Source organism: Nicotiana tomentosiformis, chromosome 7 (genome assembly GCF_000390325.3).
Source record: "Nicotiana tomentosiformis chromosome 7, ASM39032v3, whole genome shotgun sequence".
Classification (NCBI taxonomy): Eukaryota; Viridiplantae; Streptophyta; class Magnoliopsida; order Solanales; family Solanaceae; genus Nicotiana; species Nicotiana tomentosiformis.
The window spans coordinates 49,080,390-49,103,725 of record NC_090818.1 but is presented as its reverse complement, the minus strand read 5'-3'; the positions used below and the strand labels follow the sequence as shown (position 1 = coordinate 49,103,725).

General features: G+C 36.8%; 1 protein-coding gene and 1 long non-coding RNA gene across 5 annotated transcripts; both read left to right on the top strand.

The window, feature by feature from the left end:
• The first annotated feature begins 1,620 nt into the window (after positions 1 to 1,620).
• Positions 1,621 to 22,585, top strand: LOC104118086 (uncharacterized). Of its 4 annotated transcripts, none has more exons than XM_070181510.1 (11): positions 1,621 to 2,024; positions 2,213 to 2,281; positions 2,851 to 2,880; positions 11,047 to 11,088; positions 15,843 to 15,875; positions 16,974 to 17,056; positions 19,507 to 19,591; positions 19,735 to 19,827; positions 21,678 to 21,722; positions 21,982 to 22,031; positions 22,177 to 22,585. In XM_070181510.1, the coding sequence occupies exons 1-10, from the start codon at positions 1,944 to 1,946 to the stop codon at positions 21,988 to 21,990; spliced, it is 570 nt and encodes a 189-aa protein (XP_070037611.1). In that variant the 5' UTR covers positions 1,621 to 1,943; the 3' UTR covers positions 21,991 to 22,031; positions 22,177 to 22,585. The 4 variants fall into 4 exon arrangements, with proteins under 4 accessions (XP_070037611.1, XP_070037610.1, XP_009627561.1 ...); XM_070181509.1 differs by lacking the exon at positions 11,047 to 11,088 and adding an exon at positions 3,617 to 3,661; XM_009629265.4 differs by lacking the exon at positions 11,047 to 11,088 and having other exon boundaries at positions 1,637 to 2,024.
• LOC138896484 (uncharacterized) lies at positions 11,095 to 15,395 on the top strand. Its single transcript, XR_011409687.1, has 2 exons — positions 11,095 to 13,530; positions 14,223 to 15,395. It is a non-coding gene; the product is annotated as an uncharacterized lncRNA (long non-coding RNA).
• Positions 22,586 to 23,336: the final 751 nt, after the last annotated feature.

Sequence of the window (23,336 nt, the reverse complement as noted above, 5' to 3'; positions counted from 1 at the left end):
GATTTTATTATGTGTTTGTATTCCTTGTTGTAATGTGTTGGCTTTGGCTCTTTACGAGACTCTGAGGATTTGTGTTTTTAGTTTTTACTAATTTTTAAGGTTAAGTTGTTTTGAATAAAAGAAATTCTTGTATGCTTTAATTCTTGTAAGTTTTACATCCAAATCAGTAACTATTAGGCGTTTTATTTTAATTGAAATGTTATTTTCTCCACCCAAATAAATTCTAAAATAAATTCATTCCTTTGTTGATTTCTACTTGATTTAAAAAATTTAAACTTATTTTATTGGGAATAAATTGGTCATGTGAATCTTATATACATTGATAATAATATTGCACGTGAATTGTCCGTGCAACTGTAATATGAAAAGTGGGCAGGAGCTGCCGAAGAAATATGATGATTTAATTATGGGCACGAAGGGCCGAAAAAAAATCTGAAAATGGGCTGAGACCCGTATTTTTATGATTATGAAATGAGGTGTCACATGGTGACTTTTAAATTGAAGAATTATATTTTTAAAGATATTTATTTGAAAGAGTTTTATATTTGAAGGATACTTATTTGAAGAAATATACTTGACGGGTATTTATTTGAAGAGATTATATGTGAAATACTTGTTTAATTGGTTGTACTTGTGTTCTTTCTTATTTGTTAGAGTAAAAATTGTGGTGTTCTTGTTGCCTTGCTGTTTATGTCAATGCTATTTGTTCTCGATTATTTTAGTATGGCACAAGTTATTTGACTATAGAGTGTCTTGAATGTACCTCGTGACTACTCCACTGAGGTTAACATTGATACTTTCTGGGCACCGTTGTGGTGTGCTCATTCTACACTTCTGCACATTTTTGTGCAGATCCAGGTATTTCGAAGTGAGTTGATCATTAGCTAGATGTGCAGACTATTATTGTGGAGACTCAAGATAAACCTGCTGCTGCGCCCGCAGGCTTCAGAGTCACCTTCTGATTTATATCCATATTGTTTACTTTATTTCAAATAGTTGTATTTAAAAAATTTTAGAAAATTCTGTAGAGCTTATGACTTGTTCTACAGGTTTTGGGAATTTTAAGAGATTTCTATTTAACTTGTTAGATGTTATTTAAATAATATTTTTGTTTCAATTAATGTTAGGTTTACCTAAGTCCCTAGTACTAGGTGCCATCACGATACCAACCAGAGAGAAAATTGGGTCGTGACAGTTTGGTTATAATTTTTACAACATATTTGGATGTCTTTTTTCAATCATATTTTGCAACTAAACACCAGCAACCTTCCCATTTTCAAGTGAGATTGAAAAAAAATGTAAGATTTTGATAACCGAACATTATTTTCAATTTTTTTTATTTTAAAAAGGTAAAATTTTCTTATATCCAAACGGGCTAAGTGTGGAACTAGACACCAAATTAGACATGGGACAGTTCTCTACTTGATTTACCTGTCATTTTCCAACGAATTAACCTTCTTTCATTTCACAATAGTTGAGCTTATTAACAAAAATCTAACCACTCTTAAGGAAAATGAATTTCCTAGAAACTTACATAGTCAGCTGCATGCAAATAACAAGTCCAACTCCCACATAACACTTTCGATACAGCTGAGGAACACTAGGAAGAAATATTTTATTTTGATTTGTAAGAAAAATAATTAAATGACAATATGATAGTATTGGTGCATGAAGAATATTAGCAACGCGTAAGAAGCAATCTATCTAGATGTGTACGAAATAATAACAACGGCGACGCCTTTCTCCCCCCTACTCTGTCCGGCCGTCCTCTCTCCTCCTACTTCTTTGAAATATCTCCTTAATTAATTACGTTTGAAAGGGCGTCAAAAACTGGTCCAAACCTGCAAATCCAATAATTCTGACCAAATATATATAAAGCCGAAGCTTTATAAAAATCAAAATTCTGACCTCACCTCATTTTCAGTCTCCTGTCATTGCTGAAAATGGAGAACACAAGGTACTCGAATTTGAAGAAATCTTTTGTGATTGGAGTACGCAGCTTGTTAAGTTCTTGTTCTAGAGAGGTACAATAAAAAAACTTCTCTCTCTCTCTCTCTCTCTCTCTCTCTCTCTCTCTCTCTCTCTTTTTTTTTTCTTTCTCTCGTGAATATACCATTAATTTGAGAAATGCAGTGAATATACCATTAATTTGAGAAATGCCCTAAAACCACTACTTTAATTATTGTTTTCTTTTTTGATGAATGAATTGAAGAAATTTGGTGAAACTTTCCCCAATTTCGCTCCAGCAGAAGTTGAACGCCTTCATCAGTTATATTTTGAGGTCAGCTTTTGTTCTTATTCTATTCGTTTTTTTAACATATTTTCTAAAGGCTTCAGAATTTGAGAAATTTAGAATATCTAGTTGGAAATTGGACTTATTCATTAAGTAAGTTAAAATTCATCACTGGAGTTTGGAGATATCGCGAATTGTTTTTGAGTTTAAGTTCCGTGTAAACTTATTTACATTCATGTGGCATTCTTAGATTATGCTATAACTTAAATCCTTTTTGAGTTTAAGTTCATCTGTATAGAAATTGACATGTGGTGTAAACGTTATTTACATTGTCAGCGGATATAACTGAAATCCTTTTGAGTTTAAGTTTTATACACTATCGGTGATAAATTTTTTGCATGATAGGTTAAATTGACTTACAACAATAGGTAAATCTTCATAGCAAGCCTTATAGTAACCTATAAAATAGAGTAATAGCTTGCTGTACTCGATAAAAATTATTTACAATGTTAGTGTATATAATTTAAATCCTTGTTTTTAGCTTAATTCTAGTTATTTACATATTTTTGACTAGCTTTATTATTTTCTTCTCCTATGAGTGTTTTATTCTCTTTCAGGTGATTACTTGTTTGACCGAGAGTATAGAGGTATGTCATGAATACAATTTTATTTTTTATTTTTTCAGCAAAAGCCACCATTGTGGTGTAGGGGTTAAGGCATGACCCCTAACCTGTATATATCAAAATCCAGTAGGTGAAGACATAGAGAAGGGGGACATATTGCCTAACCTCTCCAAGATTCACTTGTAAGTTGGGCATTCCCAACATTAGGAAATTGTAAAGCTTACAAAAAAAGAGTTGTTCCTAGTAGCCTGGTTAGTTACAATTAGCAATGCAGATTAGACTTTGATATACAAACTAGGATGTACAAGATAGCTACACTACTATACAGTTTAAACATTTGAATTTTTCCTGACCTGTTTGATTCTAAAGCATGGAAACTGAGTTTAGCACCATACTTCGCTAGAGCATCCGCAGTTTCATTCCCCTCTCTAAAGCAATGTTGCACTACTACCCTTTGAGAAAAGATAATCTGCTCCACATTGTTGATATCATCTGTTAGTTCCCATGGAGGTTTGAAAATATCCTTCAGCATGTTTACCCCCAGTGAGGAGTCCATTTCTAGAATAACATTTTGGATATTATTGTAGAGACACCAATTCAAGGCATATAAGGCTGCTTGGACTTCAGGTTGGTTGTTAGTGCAAAACTGGAGATTCTTAGCAAATGCCATGATGAGCTCTCCATTTTTGTTCCTAACAATTCCTCCTATCCTTGCAATCTTGGTACGAATTTGACTGCTACCATCTATGTTAATTTTCAGCCATCCATCTGGAGGTTTGTCCAATTTTCAGCCATCCATCTGGAGGTTTGTCCCATATGACTGCTCTGCTACTGATAGTAGGTCTGTATCTCTCTATGTGGTTACAAAGCTGAAGCCAGGACCAAGACATATCAATAAAGACTCCCTTACTTCTCATATAGATTTTTAGATGGAATAGAACTTCCTGTCTCACTCTTGAGACTGAAATCCTATTGTTCCCATATTTAATTGAACACCAGCATTTCCATAGTTCCCGGAAGATAAATATGGCTGCTTCCTGGATCGTAATTCTCATCATTGGGTTTTTGTTGTTGTTCCTCCAGTCTTGAAGGGTTTGTGCATAGAATAAGCATTGGACTGGATACCTAAAAAATTCCAAGTTAGAAATGCAATGTCACTTGTCAGAAAAATTTGTGAGATGGTTTCATTCTTTGGATTCCTACAACACAAGCATTTGGACACCATGTTCTTTCCAAATTTTCTTAGTCTCATCAACCGGTAATTTTCCTTTGACTGCCCTCCACAAAATAAAAGACATCTTAAAAGGAATATGCCCTTTCCATATATCTTTCCAAAGAGGAAGAATCTCTTTTTTCATTCTTAAGCAGTTAAAAGCAGAGGAACAAGAGAAAACACTAGTGGAGGTAGGTATCCAGATAGGGATATCCCTTAATAGTCTATCACCAATGGGAATTCTCCTGATATGATCCAACAAATTAAGAGGGACCAATCTGGAAAGAGCATCTTCATCCCAGATATTGTCCCTAATACATTTCATAAGTTTCATGTTGCCAGGTTTTTTATCCCTCTGAATATAGGACCCCAAAGGACCAATCCCGGCCCAATTATCCCACGAAAATGATATATTTCCTTCATTCACTTTCCAAAGAATGTATGGTTCAATGTCCTTTTTAATGATCATAAGCTCTTTCCAGGCCGCAGAGTGTTTGGACTCTTAAGGATTTTGCCACTGGGTAACTTCTGGGACAATATTTGGCCTTGATGAACTGAGACCAAAGGTTGTTATTGACCCTAAATCTCCACCATCTTTTGGCTGCAAATGTCTTACATACCAGATTTTTAAAGCCAGTACCTCCCTCATTCTCCGAAAAGCAAAGGTTGACCCATTAGCTCCAGTGGTATCTGCTTTTGTTCTCAGCTGTTCCCCAGAAGAAGTTTGAGAAATGTTTTTCAATTTGATTAATGATAGTTTTAGGAGGGGAAACTACAGCTAAAGTATGAATAGATTGAGATTGAAGGATATTCTTGATTAAGATAGCTCTACCAACTGGGATATTAACTTACCTTGCCAGCTACCAAACTTATTCATGGCTTCCTTTTCCATGTCCGCAAAATAGCAAATTTTCTTTCTACCGGAGTAAATAGGACAACCCAAATATATAAAGGGAAAGGATTGATACTGTTAGTTTACAGATATGTATATAATGTAGTCTTGTCCCACATTGGAATATGAGTAATATGTCCTTATAGTGTATAGCTATAAATAAGGACCTCTTGTATTGTATTATTCATCTAATATCAATAACATATTTTCTCCCGTGCTTTCTCACATGGTATCAGAGCTTTGGTGAGAAAAGATCGTCGCGCGTCATTCCAGCGACATCCGGGAAGAAAGAATTCAGTCACCGTGCAATTTTCCACTGACCTAAGTGACTATTTATATCAAAGTCACTATTTATCAGTGTTGTGAAAAAACCAACACCACCACAAGGTCCGCCGTAGTCCCGCGACCAAATCCCAGAAATCCCACCGGAAAACTCATAGCCACGCGCTCTCACGCGCCGGGCAGAGTCCAAATTTTCCGGCGATATCTGTGCATGCGCCGGGCGCGTGAGACCACTTACAGATATTTTTTGACGAACTTCCTTCAGGAAAGCTTACTCGCACGCCAATTTCAGGTCTACCAGTGCTATCCCCGACAAATTCCGACCACTTTGAGTTTTTTCCGGCAGCTACAGTAAGATTCCGACAGCTACAGTATTCCCTTATTCTGTTTCAGTGTTTCCTTACTTTGTTTCAGTGGATTACAGTTGATTTGTCTCTTATTTGGTAATAATTTGCAACGATGTCTTTGGGATTTGATATTTTTGGGTCTAGAAGCATGAGTTCTGGAAGCTCTAGTGTTATGATTACCTCAAAATCTTTAATGGGAAGTTCAAACTACTTAGCATGGGCTTCATCTGTCGAGTTGTGGTGTAGAGGTCAAGGTGTTCAAGATCATCTAATTAAACAGTCTAGCGAAGGATATGAAAAGGCGATAGCACTTTGGGTAAAGATCGATGCTCGGTTATGTAGCATCTTGTGGCGATCTATTGATTCCAAGTTGATGCCCTTGTTTCGTCCATTCCAGACATGTTATTTGGTTTGGGCAAAGGCTCGCACCTTATACACTAATGACATATCTCCCTTCTATGATGCGATATCACGTATGACAAACTTAAAGAAGCAGGAATTAGATGTCTATTTACTTGGGTCAAGTACATGCAGTCATGGAGGAATTTGAGTAGTTGATGTCAGTTTCTGCTAGTGTTGAAAAACAACAAGAGCAGCGACAGAAGATGTTTCTAGCTCTTACCCTTACTGGACTTCCTAATGATCTTGATTCTGTACGCGACCAGATTTTGGCTAGTGCGACTGCCCCCATAGTTGATGAAGTATTCTCTCGATTACTCCGCCTTGCTGCAGCACCAAGTCACCCAGTGATTGAAGTATTCTCTCGATTACTCCGCCTTGCTGCAGCACCAAGTCACCCAGTGATCTCATCATAGATACTTGATTCCTCTGTTCTCGCATCCCAGACAGTGGATGTTCGGGCATCTCAAACTATAGAAAATAAACGAGGAGGAGGTCGCTTTGGAAGATCTAGACCCACGTGTTCTTATTGTCACAAACTTGGACACACTCGTGAAATGTGTTATTCCTTACATTGTCGTCCACCCAAAAATGCTTACATTGCTCAGACCGAGACTACAGGTAACCAGGAATTTTCTTTATCTAAAGAAGAATATAATGAGCTCCTTCAGTATTGAGCAAGTAAGAAAACATCTCCACAAGTAGCCTCTGTTGCTCAGACTGATACTTGTGTTATTGGTAATTCTTTTGCTTGTGTTTCCAAGTCTAGTACTCTTGAACCATGGGTCATGGACTCAGGCGCTTTTGATCACATCTCTGGTAATATATTACTTTTGTCGAATATTGTATATTCACAGTCTCTTCCCACTGTTACTTTTGTCAATGGATGTCAAACTAAGGCAAAAGGAGTTGGACAAGCTAATCCATTGTCTTCTATCACCCTAGATTCCGTTCTTTATGTCCCTGGCTGTCCTTTTAGTTTTGCATCTGTTAGTCGTTTGACTCGTGCCCTTCATTGTGGTACATATTTTATTGACGATTCTTTTATTATGCAGGACCGCAGTACGGGACAGACAATTAGTACAGGACATGAATCAGAATGCCTTTACTACCTTAACTCACTCAGTCCTTCCACAACATGTCTAGTTACAGATCCTCCAGATCTAATCAACAGACGTTTAGGACATCCGAGTTTATCCAAAATTCAGAAGATGGTGCCTAGTTTATCTAGTTTGTCTACATTAGATTGTGAGTCGTGTCAACTTGGGAAACATACCCGAGCCTCCTTCCTCGTAGTGTTGAGAGTCACGCAGAGTCTTTTTTCTCCTTAATTCATTCTGATATATGGGGTCCTAGTAGAGTCAGTTCAACCTTGGGATTTCGTTATTTTGTTAGTTTTATTGATGATTATTCAAGATGTACTTGGCTTTTCTTAATGAAAGATCGTTCTGAGTTATTTTCTATATTCCAGAGTTTCTGTGCTGAAATCAAAAACCAATTTGGTGTTTCTATTCGCATTTTTCGCAGTGATAATGCCTTAGAATATTTATCTTCTCAGTTTCAGCAGTTTATGACTTCTCAAGGAATTATTCATCAGATATCTTGCCGTTATACCCCTCCGCAAAATGAGGTTGCAGAGAGAAAGAATAGGCACCTATTGAGACTGCTCGCACACTTCTAATTGAATCTCGTGTTCCGTTGCGTTTTTTGGGGCGATGCAGTTCTCACCGCTTGTTATTGATTAATCGGATGCCTTCATCTCCCACCAAGGATCAGATTCCGCATTCAGTATTGTTTTCCCAGTCACCCTTATACTGTCTTCCACCTCGTGTTTTTGGGAGCACGTGTTTTGTTTATAACTTAGCCCGTGGGAAAGATAAGTTAGCTCCTCGTGCTCTTAAGTGTGTCTTCCTTGGTTATTCTCGTGTTCAAAAGGGATTTCGTTGTTTTTCCCCTGATCTTCGTAGGTACCTTATGTCAGCTGACGTCACATTTTTTGAGTCTAAACCTTTCTTTATCTCTGCTGACCACCATGATATATCTGAGGTCTTACCCATACCGACCTTTGAGGAGTTTACTATAGCTCCTCTTCCACCTTCGACCACAGAAGTTTCACCCATACCAACCATTGAGGAGTCTAGTGTTGTTCCTCCTAGATCCCCAGCCACAGGAACACCACTCTTGACTTATCATCGACGACCGCGCCCTGTATTAGGCCCAACTGGTTCTCGTCCTGCACCTGACCTTGCTCCTACTGCGGACTTGTCTCTTCCTATTACACCGATTGCACTTCGGAAAGGTATACGGACCACAGTTAATCCTAATCCCCATTATATCGGTTTAAGTTATCATCGTCTGTCATCTCCCCATTATGCTTTTATATCTTCTTTGTCCTCGGTTTACATCCCTAAGTCTACAGGTGAAGCGTTGTCTTATCTAGGATGGCGCCAAGCTATGAGTGGCGAGATGTCTGCTTTACATACAAGTGGTACTTGGGAGCTTGTTCCTCTTCCTTCAGGTAAATCTACTGTTGTTTGTCGTTGGGTTTATGCAGTCAAAGTTGGTCCCGATGGCCAGGTTGATCGACTTAAGGCCCGTCTTGTTGCCATAGGATATACTCAGATATTTGGGCTCGATTACAATGATACCTTCTCTCCCGTGGCTAAAGTCGCATCAGTCCGCCTTTTTCTATCCATGGTTGCGGTTCGTCATTGGCCTCTCTATCAGCTGGACATTAAGACTGCCTTTCTTCACGGTGATCTTGAGGATGAGCTTTATATGGAGCAACCACCTGGTTTTGTTGCTCAGGGGGAGTCTCGTGATTTTGTATGTCGCCTGCATCGGTCACTTTATGGTCTAAAGCAGTCTCCTCGAGCCTGGTGTGGTAAGTTCAGCACGGTTATCCAGGAGTTTGGCATGACTCGTAGTGAAGCTGATCACTCTGTGTTTTATCGGCAATCTGCTTCAAGTCTCTGTATGTATCTGGTAGTCTGTATGTTGATGATATTGTTATTACTGGCAATGATCAGGATGGTATTACCAATCTGAAGCAGCATCTCTTCCAGCACTTCCAAACTAAGGATCTAGGCAGATTGAAGTACTTTTTAGGTATTGAGGTTGCTCAGTCTAGCTCAGGTATTGTTATTTCTCAAAGAAAATATGCTTTAGACATTCTTGAGGAGACATGGATGATAGGTTGCAGACCTGTTGACACTCCGATGGATCCGAATTCTAAACTTCTGCTAGGACAGGGGGAGCCGCTTAGCGATCCTGCAAGCTATAGGCGGCTGGTTGGTAAATTAAATTATCTCACAGTGACTAGACCCGACATTTCTTATCATGTGAGTGTTGTAAGTCAGTTTATGAATTCTCTCTGTGATAGTCATTGGGATGCAGTTGTCCGCATTATTCGATATATAAAATCGGCTCCAGGCAAAGGATTACTGTTTGAGGATCGAGGTCATGAGCAGATCGTTGGATACTCAGATGCTGATTGGGCAGGATCACCTTCTGAGAGACGTTCTACGTCTGGATATTGTATTTTAGTAGGAGGAAATTTGGTGTCTTGGAAGAGCAAGAAACAGAATGTAGTTGCTCTGTCTAGTGCAGAAGCAGAATATCGAGCAATGGTTATAGCAACATGTGAGCTAGTCTGGACCAAACAATTGCCCAAAGAGTTGAAATTTGGTGAAATCAGTCGGATGGAACTTGTGTGCGATAATCAAGTTGCCCTTTCATATTGCATTAAATCCGGTGTTCCATGAGAGAACTACACACATTGAGATTGATTGTCACTTCGTTAGAGAAAAGATACTTTCAGGAGAAATTGCTACAAAGTTTGTGAGGTCGAATGATCAGCTTGCAGATATTTTCACCAAGTCCCTCACTGGTCCTCGTATTAGGTATATATTCAACAAGCTCAGTGATATGATTTGTATGCACCAGCTTGAGGGGGAGTGTTAGTTTACAGAGTGATGCATATAATATAGTCTTGTCCCACATTGGAATATGAGTAATATGTCCTTGTAGTGTATAGTTATAAATAAGGACCTCTTGTATTGTATTCTTCATCTAATATCAATAACATATTTTCTCCCGTGCTTTCTCACAGATACTTATAACCTGTGATCCTTCTGATCATATTTTTATGATGATCAGAAATGTAGATGGAGGTTAAGTAGAAACTCTTGTCTTTACTATTGTCTTGACCATAAGCATTTTCATACTTATGAAGGATCGTCATAACTTGTTTTAGGTAATGCTTTTCCCTTGACGAGAAGATAACTAAGTCATCCGCATATTTAAGATGATTTATCTTAGGACCCATGTTATTCATAGTATATCCAACAAACCTGTCCTTTTCATGGAGATGATTTAAAGCCTTAGATAGTACCTCTTCCCCTAGAATAAACAAGTCAGGGGATAGAGGGTCTCCTACTATCCTTGCTTTAATCCTCTAGTAGACTGAAAAAAGCCGTATCTAATGCCGTTAATAAGCACAGAATACCACACATTAGATAGTAACCTGTATACCATGTCAATGAAGAACTCTGCATAAGAAAGTGCCAGGAGACTTTATCATATGCTTTAGCCATGTGTAACTTGATCATAACATTTCCACCTTTATTCTTCTTATTGATATTTTGAGCTATCTCCCGAGTCAAAAGGATATTCTCAGTAATGAGTCCGCCCTTAACAAAACCAGTTTGATTTTCGGATACTAATTTGGGTAACAAGTCAGTCAACCTGTTAGAGAGGATTTTAGAGATGATTTTGTTTGAGAAAATTTTCTGAAATTAGAACCAGAACTTGAATAGGAAAACAAGTGGACACACCCGCAAGGAAACCCATCTCAAAACCAGCGAGTTGCCTAAAACCTCCCTTGTTGTCTTGCTTGCTTTCGGATAAGAAAGACTAGTTACTTTAACCTACCTTCCTAGCTTTAGTTGCCTTAAGGCTTGTCTTTCTTGGCACAAGAAGGTGAACTGTCATTATATATCAATCTTTTGCTCTTGCTCTAGTTGCTGTTGACTTGACTATATTGTCTCACTGGGCAGTGTTTTCTCATGGAGGAAAGAAAGATGGGCCAAATCATGCGGGTAAGTGCCGGGGTTGACGACATTCTGTTGTAGTACTAACACTAGCTATACTAGAGTAGTTTAGTAGCGCCCTTTGTATCAAATAGGCTCACCCTTTTCGAAAGGCGAACAGCCTGCCTTGCAAGCAAATATATAGCCCCCGCCCCTTTGGGTCGTTGCGAGACTCAAACTAATAGGTCGCATATGGGAAAAGTTGGTAGGAGAGTCCACTTTAGGTATGAGTAAAAAATTTAGTGAGCTTTCCTCCTTTAAAAATATCCTTGATCATGTTATAAACATCTTCAGAAATGATATGCCAACTGATTTCGTAAAATTTGCGGTTAAATCTGCCTGGTCCAGCTGTACTATCAGGGTGAAGGGATAAGACAGCCGCTTTAATCTCTTCATTAGTAGGAAACTTCTGGAGCATGGTGTTATCCTCCTCTGTAATGATTCTATCAATTCCCTATAAAATTCAGTTCATAGTCCTGATGAGGTTGAAAGAATAGGCTGGTATAATATGCAACTGCTGCATCAGCAGTTTTGTCATTACCGTTGATCCAATTATCCTCCTCATTCTTGATTCTGTGAATGTAAGCTTTCTTCCTTCTTTGCCTCATAACACTATGAAAATATTTCGTATTGCTGTCACCTTCCTCTTCCCAGTTTATCTTAGCTTTCTGTCTAAGAATGGATGTTTGCATATTCATCCATTTGATTTTTTCTGCATAGAGCCAATGTAGTTTGATCCTGTTGGTATCATTGCCATCTTGCTCATAGATAGCTTCCATATCAGCAATTTTATTTTCTAATTCATCCACTTTATCAAAAACATTACCAATACTCTCCCTAGACCAATTGCTAAGACAATGAGATAGTCTTTTAAGCTTTTGATGAAGAGAATACATGGCATTTCCTTGAACTTGCTCATCCCAACTCTCTTTGACCACCTTCATGAAATCTGGTTGTTCAGCCAAAAAATTCAAAAACTTAAGTATTTGATAGGAGGGATAACTGTTCCTGTGCACTTAAACAACAAAACACTATGATCTGAACCAGTCCTTGGTAGATGATAAACAGTTGATATTGGAAACATGGTAGACCAAGAATCATTATACAGAATTCTATCCAGCCTCTGTAAGATCCTTTTTCTTTTTCTTCCATTAGTCCAAGTAAAATTAGTACCAGAATATCCTGCATCTGTCATCCCACACTCATCCATACAATTAATGAATTCCAGACTTTTGCTAAGCCTGTGAAGTTTTCCACCCTTCTTTTCGCTGGCTTTCATAATAACATTAAAGTTACCCATGATGGTCCAAGGGCCATCAATCCGATTATTAATATTAGAAAGGTAATTCCTTAGTCTTCTCCTCCTCCTTGATTTGGTGCTGGCATAGACCACAGTAATCCAGAGTAATCTGCTGCTTTTTGTTACTAACAACACTACAGTTGTAATTCCCCTCCCAAAAAACCCATATTTTCCATTACAGTTAGCAACTGCATTTGGAAAACCAGTTTTCCTCCTATAGTATTCCAATTTTCTCGTCTACAAAGGGCTCCTGCAAAGCTATGAAAGAAGCTCTATGTTTCTTTACCAACTTGTTGAGTCTAGTGAAAGCACCCTTAGACTTAACCCCTCTAATGTTCCAACTGATAGAACTAATCATTAAAAAATAATTATTGGGGGGTTTTGATTTTTTTTCCTCTGCCTCTTGTTAAAGGAACATTTGCAGTTTTCTTTGTAGTTTTGTTTTGTGTCTTGGTGCCTCTTGGTGATAGTCCTCCTTTGTCGATGACTTCAGTAATTTGTTGCACGACTACATCATGTAACTCCAGATCAGGGATAGGGGAGTCTATGTTAATTAGACTGCCTGCTCTAGGGACAAAATTATTGTCCCTTCCTTCATTGTTTTTGTCTTCCAGATATTGTTTTTCTCATTGTTTATATGCTGGACATTGCTTATTGTAGTAGCATTCTCATAGTTTTCAAGGTTGGTTTCATGTGGATCGACCTGCTCTTCATTAGTAACCTCATCAAGATTTTGAAAAGAGTTGTTGGTTGTGATTGGAGGATTTGTCGGACACACAAAGATTGTTTTTCTTCTGATCCAGTAACCACTACCACTCTTCTTTGTACCATCATCTTGTTGGCTCCAAAATTATTTTCTATCTTCTTACTTATCTGATTGTTATCCTTATTCACTTCAACTCCTGAACAATGAGTTTCACCCTCTATAGCTTCAGTTTCAATGGTAGTACATATTTCTTCAGCATCACTATTAGTAGTATTAGGCACACCATTCCTTTGTTGCTTGGTAGAGTTGTTCCCATTGTCATCGAATTTATCAACAGTTCCAGGTTGATTAGAAACACCTTCCACTGACTGAATATTTGTAGGCTGGCATTCTTCGTTAACATCTGCTCCGGGTTGTTTAGAAATAACTTCCACTAGGAGTGTTCGTCGGCCGGTACGGTACGGTACGGTATTTAGACATTTCGGTTCGGTATTTTCGGTATTCAATTTCTTAATATGCTATACTTTCGGCTGTTCTCCTTTCGGTTTCGGTTTCGGTTTATTCGGTACGGTAACTTCGGTTTGTTCGGTTTCAATATTAACTAGTGCATAAAGTCATAGACTGTAATTTTCTTAAATAAAGTACTCACAAATATAAAAATAAAGACTTTCTAAGCTCATATGACTATTGACAAATTTTTTGTCGAAAACCAGCAAATATCAACCTATAGAGAGAAAAAACGTACATAAAGGAATAAATTTCATCATTGAAAATGTCTTGTTATTTGCTTAGAGCTAATTGCTGAAGTTAGAGAATACAATAAGGACTAATCCAACAGATGCAATTCAATACACGAGAAGAAACGCCCTAAACATGTGTACTAAAGAAAAGTATTATGTAACTCAATGCGTTATAATCAATAATATGTGTATAGTGTAACTTATTATATATTTCGGAACGGTATCGGTATTTCGGTATTATTTTTGTAAATATCAAATACCATACCTAATACCAAATTTTTATAAAAACTTAAACCAAATACCATATCAAATACCAAATACCAAAATTTTCGGTTTCGTTACGGTAATTCGGTATTTACCAAATTATGCACAGTCCTAACTTCCACTAACTCATTAGTTTTAGCTAAGCATTCTCTATTAGCATCAGTTCCAATTGAGACAATTTCATCTTCCACCAAATGCTGTTGAATCTCTTTTTTTTTGTGTCTTTTTCTTGCTAATGATTCTCTGGATAGCAGTTCTCTTCCTTCTCTCCCTCCTTTTTTCTTTTTCCTTTTTCTTTTCCCTGTCAACTCTCTCTTGAACAGAAGGATCATTTTGTTTAGGAGATTCCTCATTCTTATTCAGAATGTTCTTTCCTTGTTCCGTGCTTACACTCTTTTGCTTGCTAGTCTCAACTTGATCAGATGTGGATGTAGTTGTGATTGTTTTGTTCTCATCATCTTTTTGTGAATCTGTAGACATATTCTTTTGAGTTTCTTGAGGTTTGGCTTTAGCGTGAATACAATTTAATGGCCCTTTTTTCCCTTGGTGAAATTTAATGCACAGAATTATGTTTATTGTTATTACAAAGAATGAAGGTTATGTGTTAGGGTGAAAAGTTAGTCTTCTGCGTAATCCTTGGGGGGCAGAGTTACGCGACACCTGTGTTGATGGGAGGTAGCAGGTACCTAATGGAATAATGGAGGTGCCCGCAAGCTAGCCTAAACACCACCTTCATAAATAAATAAATTAATAGAAGAATATAAAGACGTGTACAACTTATTGCTATCAATCATCTCGGTTCGTTTAGTAATAATTGTTGTGCTTGTTTGATTGGCGGTTTTGATGAATCTTCCTAATCTCAAGCATCTTTGATTTTGTTCCCTTAGTGCTAGGGCTTTGGTCTGTTTGATGTATGAATACTTAGTCAATTGATGTATGCATCTTAAAACACTACAAGCATAATCTTTACTTGTGATTGAATATTTATTCAATTGATTCTCTTGCTCACTGTTTCTATTGATTAATAGCCTGTCAAATACATGGTTTGTGTCTGTGATGTCTATCTATATCAGGTATTTCTATTTCACAATAAGCTCAACTGATGTTTAGCTTTTATCCCTAAAGAAACAGTAGATCAGGCATGATGCTTCTTGCTTAGAGAGAGCTTTGAAGAATACTAGCGTTTAGATGTTCTACTCTATAATATCATGATTCATTATCAATTGGAACTTGGAATATTACGCATACCTGCTTACTCTTGCTTTCTTCATGTTTCATGTGTTATCTCTTCTCCGTCAAAGGAACTTGAAGAAGTCTATTTTACTTCATATCCTCAAATTGCTTGTCCCCCCCTTCCACTAAAAGGGAGAAAAGGAAAATTGATACATGAAATGAATCTTTAGTTTGTGTTTAAGATATTATAGTTAAATGCACGTGCGTTTCTTTGAAACTTCTTATTAAATCTTCATTCCTTCTCAATGTGAGTACGGGTCATTTGGATAATAGTTCTTATTTGTGGAAAGGGAATACATATAGAGTGTCTCTCCATTTGGGTTTATTTTTGTTGTAGTTATAGTGCTATTTCAAAGTACTATTCCATGTTTACTAGTGAACTTATAGAATTTTGACGAGCTTCTCATTTTGAATTGAACAGATATGAGTTGACTATATCAAATATATTAGTTGTTAGATTTTGTTATTCTCTCCTTTAATTGGAAGGGCAATGTTGAATTGTCTGTTTCAAATGTTGCAGGATGAATTTGAGTCTTTATGCGAGGAGACACAGGTACATATCATATGCTTCTTAGTTTATTAAAGTTATCTGAGAAAATATGCATCCTATTTCTGGAGAAGTAAAAATTGAATAAACCTTACATAATAAATATTCCCTTTGCTGCTTCAAAACTAAGCATTCTGCAAGATCTACTCTACCTTCTCACTTCTACTAAAACATCTCTCAACTTCTAATAAAATATGGTTTTGAAAGTAAAAAATCATGATTACTTTAAACGTGAAATTTCATTTTCTGTCCTTCAAGAGCGTACTTATCCGTTTAGCTGACAGCTAAACTAGATTCTCCTGGCGTCCATATTGTAAGGTGAATAAAAAAATAAAGAATTGCAAAAGTTACTATGAGGACTGCCAAGTGCCAACTGGTCTTCAGTTGACCACTGCACTAGTAACTTTTCAGGATGTGTACTTTTCGACCGAGATATAAGTTCTTCTTGGACTTGTTCCTCTTCTGGACAAAATCTGAAGATAATAGAGCATTACTGAGGATTGAATATTGTAGAAAAGAGAAGTTCTTGGAAAATATCTATCAATTTACCTCTAGATTATCAAATGTGCTTTCCTAGAAGTCTCTCTCATTGTAATGTTGAGAAATTCAGATAAAGCTTTGCTTTCATATGGATTAAGTGTAGGTTGACACCTCCAGTTAGAATTTCATTTACTGTGATCATTTATTCTATTATGCCTAATGAGAACAAAGGTTCCATGTATTGGAAACTGTTTGAGAAAGCTCTGCCTTGTAAAACCTAGTTATGCCGTTGGAGAAGAGATTCACAAGAGAGAAGGAAATTAACTGTATGAGAATTTTTAAAGAAGGGGCCATAAATTTCCTTAAGAATTGTTTGGTTCCCTCATGTATTCGTTTGATTATGTAACTTACTGCGCATGCAAATCGATATTATAGAAGACAGATTCCAACAAGTTAATTATGTCCACATTTCAGCTGACTGAATTCATTTATTTGGAAAAATGCATTTTCCAATACCATTTCTTTTGATATGATGTTAACCTGGAATGCTTATGTGAGTTTTGGTTGTTAAGTTGGAATAATGTGTGATATGGTTTTCCTTGGGATCGTGTTTCCTACTTGTAGGCAGGAACAACTCTAAACATGGTGGAGGAGCTTGTGGAAGAACAACGCTTGGAAGGAAGCTTGAACCCCTTGTTTCTGGAGAGGTATGCTTACTCCCGTTCTGCAAAATTGCATAAGCAGGATTAGAATGGTTTTCTTTTACCCACTATTGTTTTAGAAAAAGCTTTCTGGAATTCTATTTTTCTGTTTTGGTCACACCACGTGAAGGAAATCCACTCTAGATGATAACTGGACCTGCGCATATGTGCTAAAAAACTGTGTCGAACATCCTTAGTGCTATAGTAGTCTTTCTTGTTACAAGTGACATAGAGTACTAAGTTTTTGAGTCCTCAAACCCATGCATATAACCTGTGGTGTAACAAGAAAAATGACCTTCTAGGAAAGGATTTGTGCTGTAGGTGTATCTGAAGAACAGACATTTGTACACTATAATTTGCATCAAAATTGTCTAGATACTTTATAGTTTATACTTCTGCTTCTCTGGTTTTGGTTACTCTTCTCATCTTATTCTTCCCATGCTACCTCTGAACTGTCTTGTTAGCTTTTATACTTTGCCAAGTGCAGTACAATCCACTAGTGCAGCTTTAATACCTTAATAACTTTACAGTTTGCACACCACCATGACAGAGTCAAAAGATGTATTGACTACTGATTTTCCAATTTTCTCAAAGAATTTGACCTGAAAGAGAGCTTTAACGTAGAAGTTGAATCATATCTTATTATAACTCTTTAAACGTGAGAAAATAAGCGAAAATATAGCATTGATTTTCTGTAGTGTAGAAGCTATTTGTAATATTTGTTTACCCGAAAAATGAATAGAGTTGAATTTATACGTAGTTCTAAAGATACGTGGTATAACTTGGTACAAATTAGAAAAATAAGTAAAGATATATCGAACTTTAACTGTAAAAAGAATGAATACAAACCCAAATTGAATAGAGAGTGATTGATTAGAGAACAAGATGAATCAATATCAAAGCCCAAAAAGATAATATTTGCTAGATGTTATGTAAATCTCAGTAAATCTGAATGTGTCAATGAATGAGTCTGCCCTTTTACAAATGATAACCACTCTTGATATAGTGGGGAAATCCTACTTTGGGGATCCCATGATAGATTAATTAATAAGCTTTTCTTTGATTCAAGCCGTGATTTCCGCCGAGATTCTCTCCCCAAATGCGGCTATAACGGCTTTTTTGTTCCTTGGCTGGGTCTCGATCTTGGCCAGTCTCGGTATTGGTCGGTCTCTGGGTCTCGAGCTCGACCTTTGCTTGATCTCGGTATTGATCGGTCTCGGGGTCTCCATCTCGGTATTGATCGGTCTCTGGGTATCGATCTCGGTATTGATCAATCTCTAGATCTCGAAATCGACAACCCAACTTCACATCACAGCTCGATATTATAATGATGAACCTCGGTCCATCATGCTCCAATCCTGCTTAGTCACATGAAGGGTAAACTCGGTTTTGTTCATATACAGATAGTCCCCTCCTTTCTCGGAAAGAATGTGGTGAGAAACGATATGATTTTTCAACTTCCGACTAGATGAACACTGACGTATGCGACGAGCCCGACTGTGACGTATGTGACAAATGTCCCGTCGGTCCAGTTACCAAGGTATTAAATGCGCGTCAGTCGATGGTCGATCACTGCCAATTTTGAACCGTCGTTGTGAAATCTATAAATAGCCCCCTTCTTCATTATTTCGAACTTTTACCTTCAAATCTTTTTCATTCCAATCATCACAGTGGTAGCGTAAAGAAAAGATTATAAAAATTATTGGGTACTTGCCGGTCCGCTGAGCTTCCTTAGTAAGTATCGTTGGAACTAATTCTTGTTATTGCTCTACTTGTGTATATATGAATGTACCGATGCACTATTAGCACAATAGTTATCTTCCACAGGCTATTCTTGGTTTCTTGAAATTGGAACTGGACTTCTTTTGTGAATTTCCATGTTATTCAATAGATGGACTTGTACATTTGTTGGACTACATGTGTATCACGAAGGCATATGGTTATGTATATATTTTTAAAGTATCTCTGAATATAATACATATCCTTGGGACAACTCTTAAGGTAGTAAATGTCTAGTGCATGCTAGATATTGTGTGGTCTGGATGGTCAACTGAAAAACATGGACAACAAACTCCGGAAAAGGAGAAAAGAGCACGAAAAAGCATTCTCGTTTCACTACCAATAGGTATAGATAGTAATATGTAATTCTATGTAAAGGTATCGTCATGGTGGATACTGCATATCCAGATACTGAATTCTTAATTAGTAAAATTAAAACATACAATTCAGTTTATATCTGTCTATTATGCAAACTTCTTCGTGGTTCTTTAAATGAGAGAATGTTGATGGTTGTTGAGGCTTTTGATACTATTGAACAAGGCTTCTATCTTTTTAAGTGTTAGTATATTTACTTTCGGTCCTAATGCTTCGTGGAGTCTTATATGCCAGTGAAAATATAGAGAACTTCTAGTAATAGCTAGTCAGAGAACTTCTAGTAATAGCTAGTCATTTTGCAGGAGTAATACTGAAGAAGTCATGAGACACTACCTATCTGAAGCCAAAAAGGACGAGATCAGTTACTTGATGGCTATGTTAGAGAAGGTGGTCTTAGTTATTTACTTACACTCTTTTGTAAATGAAGAGCTAATGCATCATTTTTCACAAGATGTGCATATCATCTTTTTTCTTATTTAAAATTAAAATTTCCTCGACTGATTGGTTGGCATCCTAAAATGATTTGTTAGGCAGAAGAACAGAAACGTGCTGTCACTTCTCTTCTTGAAGCCGTGAAGAAAGAAAGGCATGATTTCTCTGGTGTCAAAGACATTGTTAATAAGGTATTATGCTGCTTACTAATTATCTCATTCAAGTAACGGTGATATGAGTATCTCAGCTTAAAGTGTTTATTTGGACCAACCTGTAACCTACACCTCTGCCCCCCTGCAATAGTGTGGGGCGAAACAAGGAATGTTGCCCTTTTAACTCTTTCCTGTATTTGGCTTCCCCTGCATTGCCCTGTTTAGCCTTGTCCTACTCTTCACTGTTATATTAGATTTTAAAACTAACTATTTTTTCATTAATAGTTTCTTTACCTTTTTATTATTTTCAAGTATTTTCTCATATGTTTACCAATCAATAGCCGAAGGTGACGAGAAAAGTTTTATTTTTTGAAGTAAAACTTTTTATAAGATTATTACAATTCAACTCATGTCCTTCCACTAACAATGCAGAATGCAAAGAAACCATATAACATCCACAATCTAACTCAGACGGCGAACCGGCAATTTTCATCTTTTGCACTCAATCTTAGCATTATATAATTTTCTCACACATCAGCATAATATTATTTAGTGATTATATTATTTGAGAAGAATTCAAGTTACGTTACCGAGCTTTAATTAGCCTTCTAAAGTTAAAAACAGAGAAAACAATATCATGTGGAACGTGGAACTTTCATTGAAGCAACGGTTGGGCACGATTGAGTATATTTAATTTAACTTTATAGAAGTACTAGATAGTATGCCGCCACGCGCCTAACATTGTAAGGTTTTCTTTTTGGTTTCGCACCTGGTGTATCCGGAATCCACATTACTTGGAAATATGAAAAATGAGAAGAACGTGGGACGGTGAAAAAAGGAGCAAAATTATATTACGACACGATAACGAGTACTGGTAGCCAAAGAACAGTACCAGAGTGTTAGAAACATTATGGAAATTAAACATTAAAAAAGAGGAAGGTACAAAAGGAACAAAATCGATATAAAAAAGACACTGTAGAGCAGGATCAAAAGAAATACTAGTACTTACTTCAATAGAGATCGAGTTGGAAATTGAAATGGCGTTGAGTACAGTTGCAACGAGGAGCTTCTATATGCCGAGAATATTGGACGTAAATGGCGTGAGCAGTCGAACTCAAATGGGACGCGTGTCACTTGCTGAGGCGAGCAGCTTCGTTGGATCTTCTTCACGGTCAACTCGTTCAAAGCGTTTGTTTGCTTAAGCAGTTCTACTGATAGTACGGGTAATGAAGACAGAACTTGAAGTTTACTTTGATTCAGGCTGTGATTCAACATATATGTAAGCAGTGAAAGTGGCAAAGGGTGGTGGATTTGTGTCTTAGGTCACAGGTTCAAGCCCCCACACCATGCAAAGCAAAGCCTGGTATTTAAGTGGAGAAGGGTAGAGGGGCGGGCCCATTATCCACCGAGTTTCGAAGGCTGCGATTGGTCCAAAGGATCGGCCCCAGACGGATTTCTCGGTCATCAAAAAAAAATGTAAGCAGTGAATGCACATTCACTGCACTTCAGTTAAAGAAAAAGTTTATGCACATGTCCTTAACAAATTAAATGTACTCCTTTTGCTACACAATAATACCGAATGTATATACAATCACTTTCCATTGATATTGTTACTTAGTCTAAAGCTATACTATTACTTGTGATATTAGGTAGTAAAAAGGAGGCTATTAATTAATACTGATAAGGCTCCAGGCTTATAATTTCATTCATGTCTCTGGCACTCTAGGTCTTGTTTCAGAGGTTTGTGATAATTGTGGTGTTCGGGCTAGAAATTTGTGATATTACCATCTCAGTTATTTGTCTTTTAATCTTAGATCATTTAAACTTGTGACATGCTAGCATTTTCCTATTCCTTTTCCACTGTTAACCTCTTTTGTAACTGAATGTAGACTGGAAATTTTGTATCTGACAGTGTGGAGGATCAAACAGAACAGGTATTTCAGTAATCAACTTACCTTGCAGTTTATCTTTGTTAATTCATCTTAGGTGTCTAATTAAAATATCTGACTTTGATATCGATCTTTAGCTCTCAAGAATATTGGGGAGATACTTAAAGCTGGAGGTGTTAACTACTCTTCAGTTGTTAAGACAACAATTATGCATGTCATTTAATTATTTTTGTGTTTTTTTTGTGCTCGTATCACACAGGTAGTCTTGGTTACTGATACTGAATAATACTACATTAACTTACAGGTTGGCTGATCTAAAGGACTTCCAGAAAGTTAATGCAATTTATGCTAAATGTGAGTCGTGATATATACTGAAATAACTAGTTTTTGTACAAGTACTTTACCACGTACTGCCTCCTTGGTTTTGCAAAATTCATTTAATTTCGTTGGGTATGTTGAAGAATTTACATCACCTGAACCAGCACGTTCAACTTTTCAGGCAGCAGCACTACCACTGGATGCAAAAATTGAAGTTGACTGCATAGCAGTATTCTAAATAGACGAGTTAAATGGATGAGTCTTAACTTTCATCGCTAGGATTTTGAATTTAATAAGAGGAGTTTAGTGTTTAATTCAGGGGCTCTTGACCCTCTGCTTTAGATTCTATTCCCAGAGCTGGCAGATTATATGTAAAGGGCTCTTCAGCTCCCTTATTAAGAACTCAGTATTTCATTGTATAACCACGTTCAAATTACTTGTATTATTGTTACTGATTGACAAACCAACACTAGTTAAAAGGAACTTGTGCTGTTAGTGCACAGCCATGGATATTACATGTGATTATGCCAATGTTCTGTTTGGATCATTGTTACCCATCGTTTTATAATGTATCGTATTGTATTGTATGATATTGTATTGTATCGTTTTATGAATACAACGTTTGGATAGATTGTATTGTTTGCTGTTGTCAAATAATATTTTGCTGTTTGGTTTGACTGTATCGTATTGTACTGTAACTGATAAGTTTACTAAAATACCCTTAATTGTTTTAAATATTATCAAGAATTACACATAAAGTAATTAGAGTTAGAATTAAAAATCAATATTATATAGCTAATTGGAGATGAAGTAATTAGAATTGGAGTTAAAAATCAAAGTAGAAGAAAGAACAAAACAAAAAGAAGGCAAAACATATACCTGACTTGGAGTTGGGAGTGGGAGAAGGAAAAAAGAAATAACGACGTAGGTTATAGGTTAGGAGATTTGGAGTAAAAAAAAAAGTGAAAGGTAAAATAGAATTATAAAGTAAGAAGTTTGGGCATAATTGGAAAGCAAAATAGAAAATAATCTTATCACACTAAATCGGTTATTTAAAAAAAAAGGGGACTTTTCATTGTTCTGGAACAATGGATTTAACAATACATTACAACCAATTTTAACTAATCAATCAAAACAAACATTGTTTTGGGATAACAATACGATACAACGGGAGCAATCATCCAAACAAGCTGTAAATTAAGATCAAAAGCAAAACTCAGTCAAGTATTGGCCTAATCACATTGTGATTGTGATATTTAGTAGGCTTTTAACTTGTTTGGCATAGGGATAATTAGTTCTTTGATCTAATATCCCATCCAATGCTAAAGAGTTTACATTTAA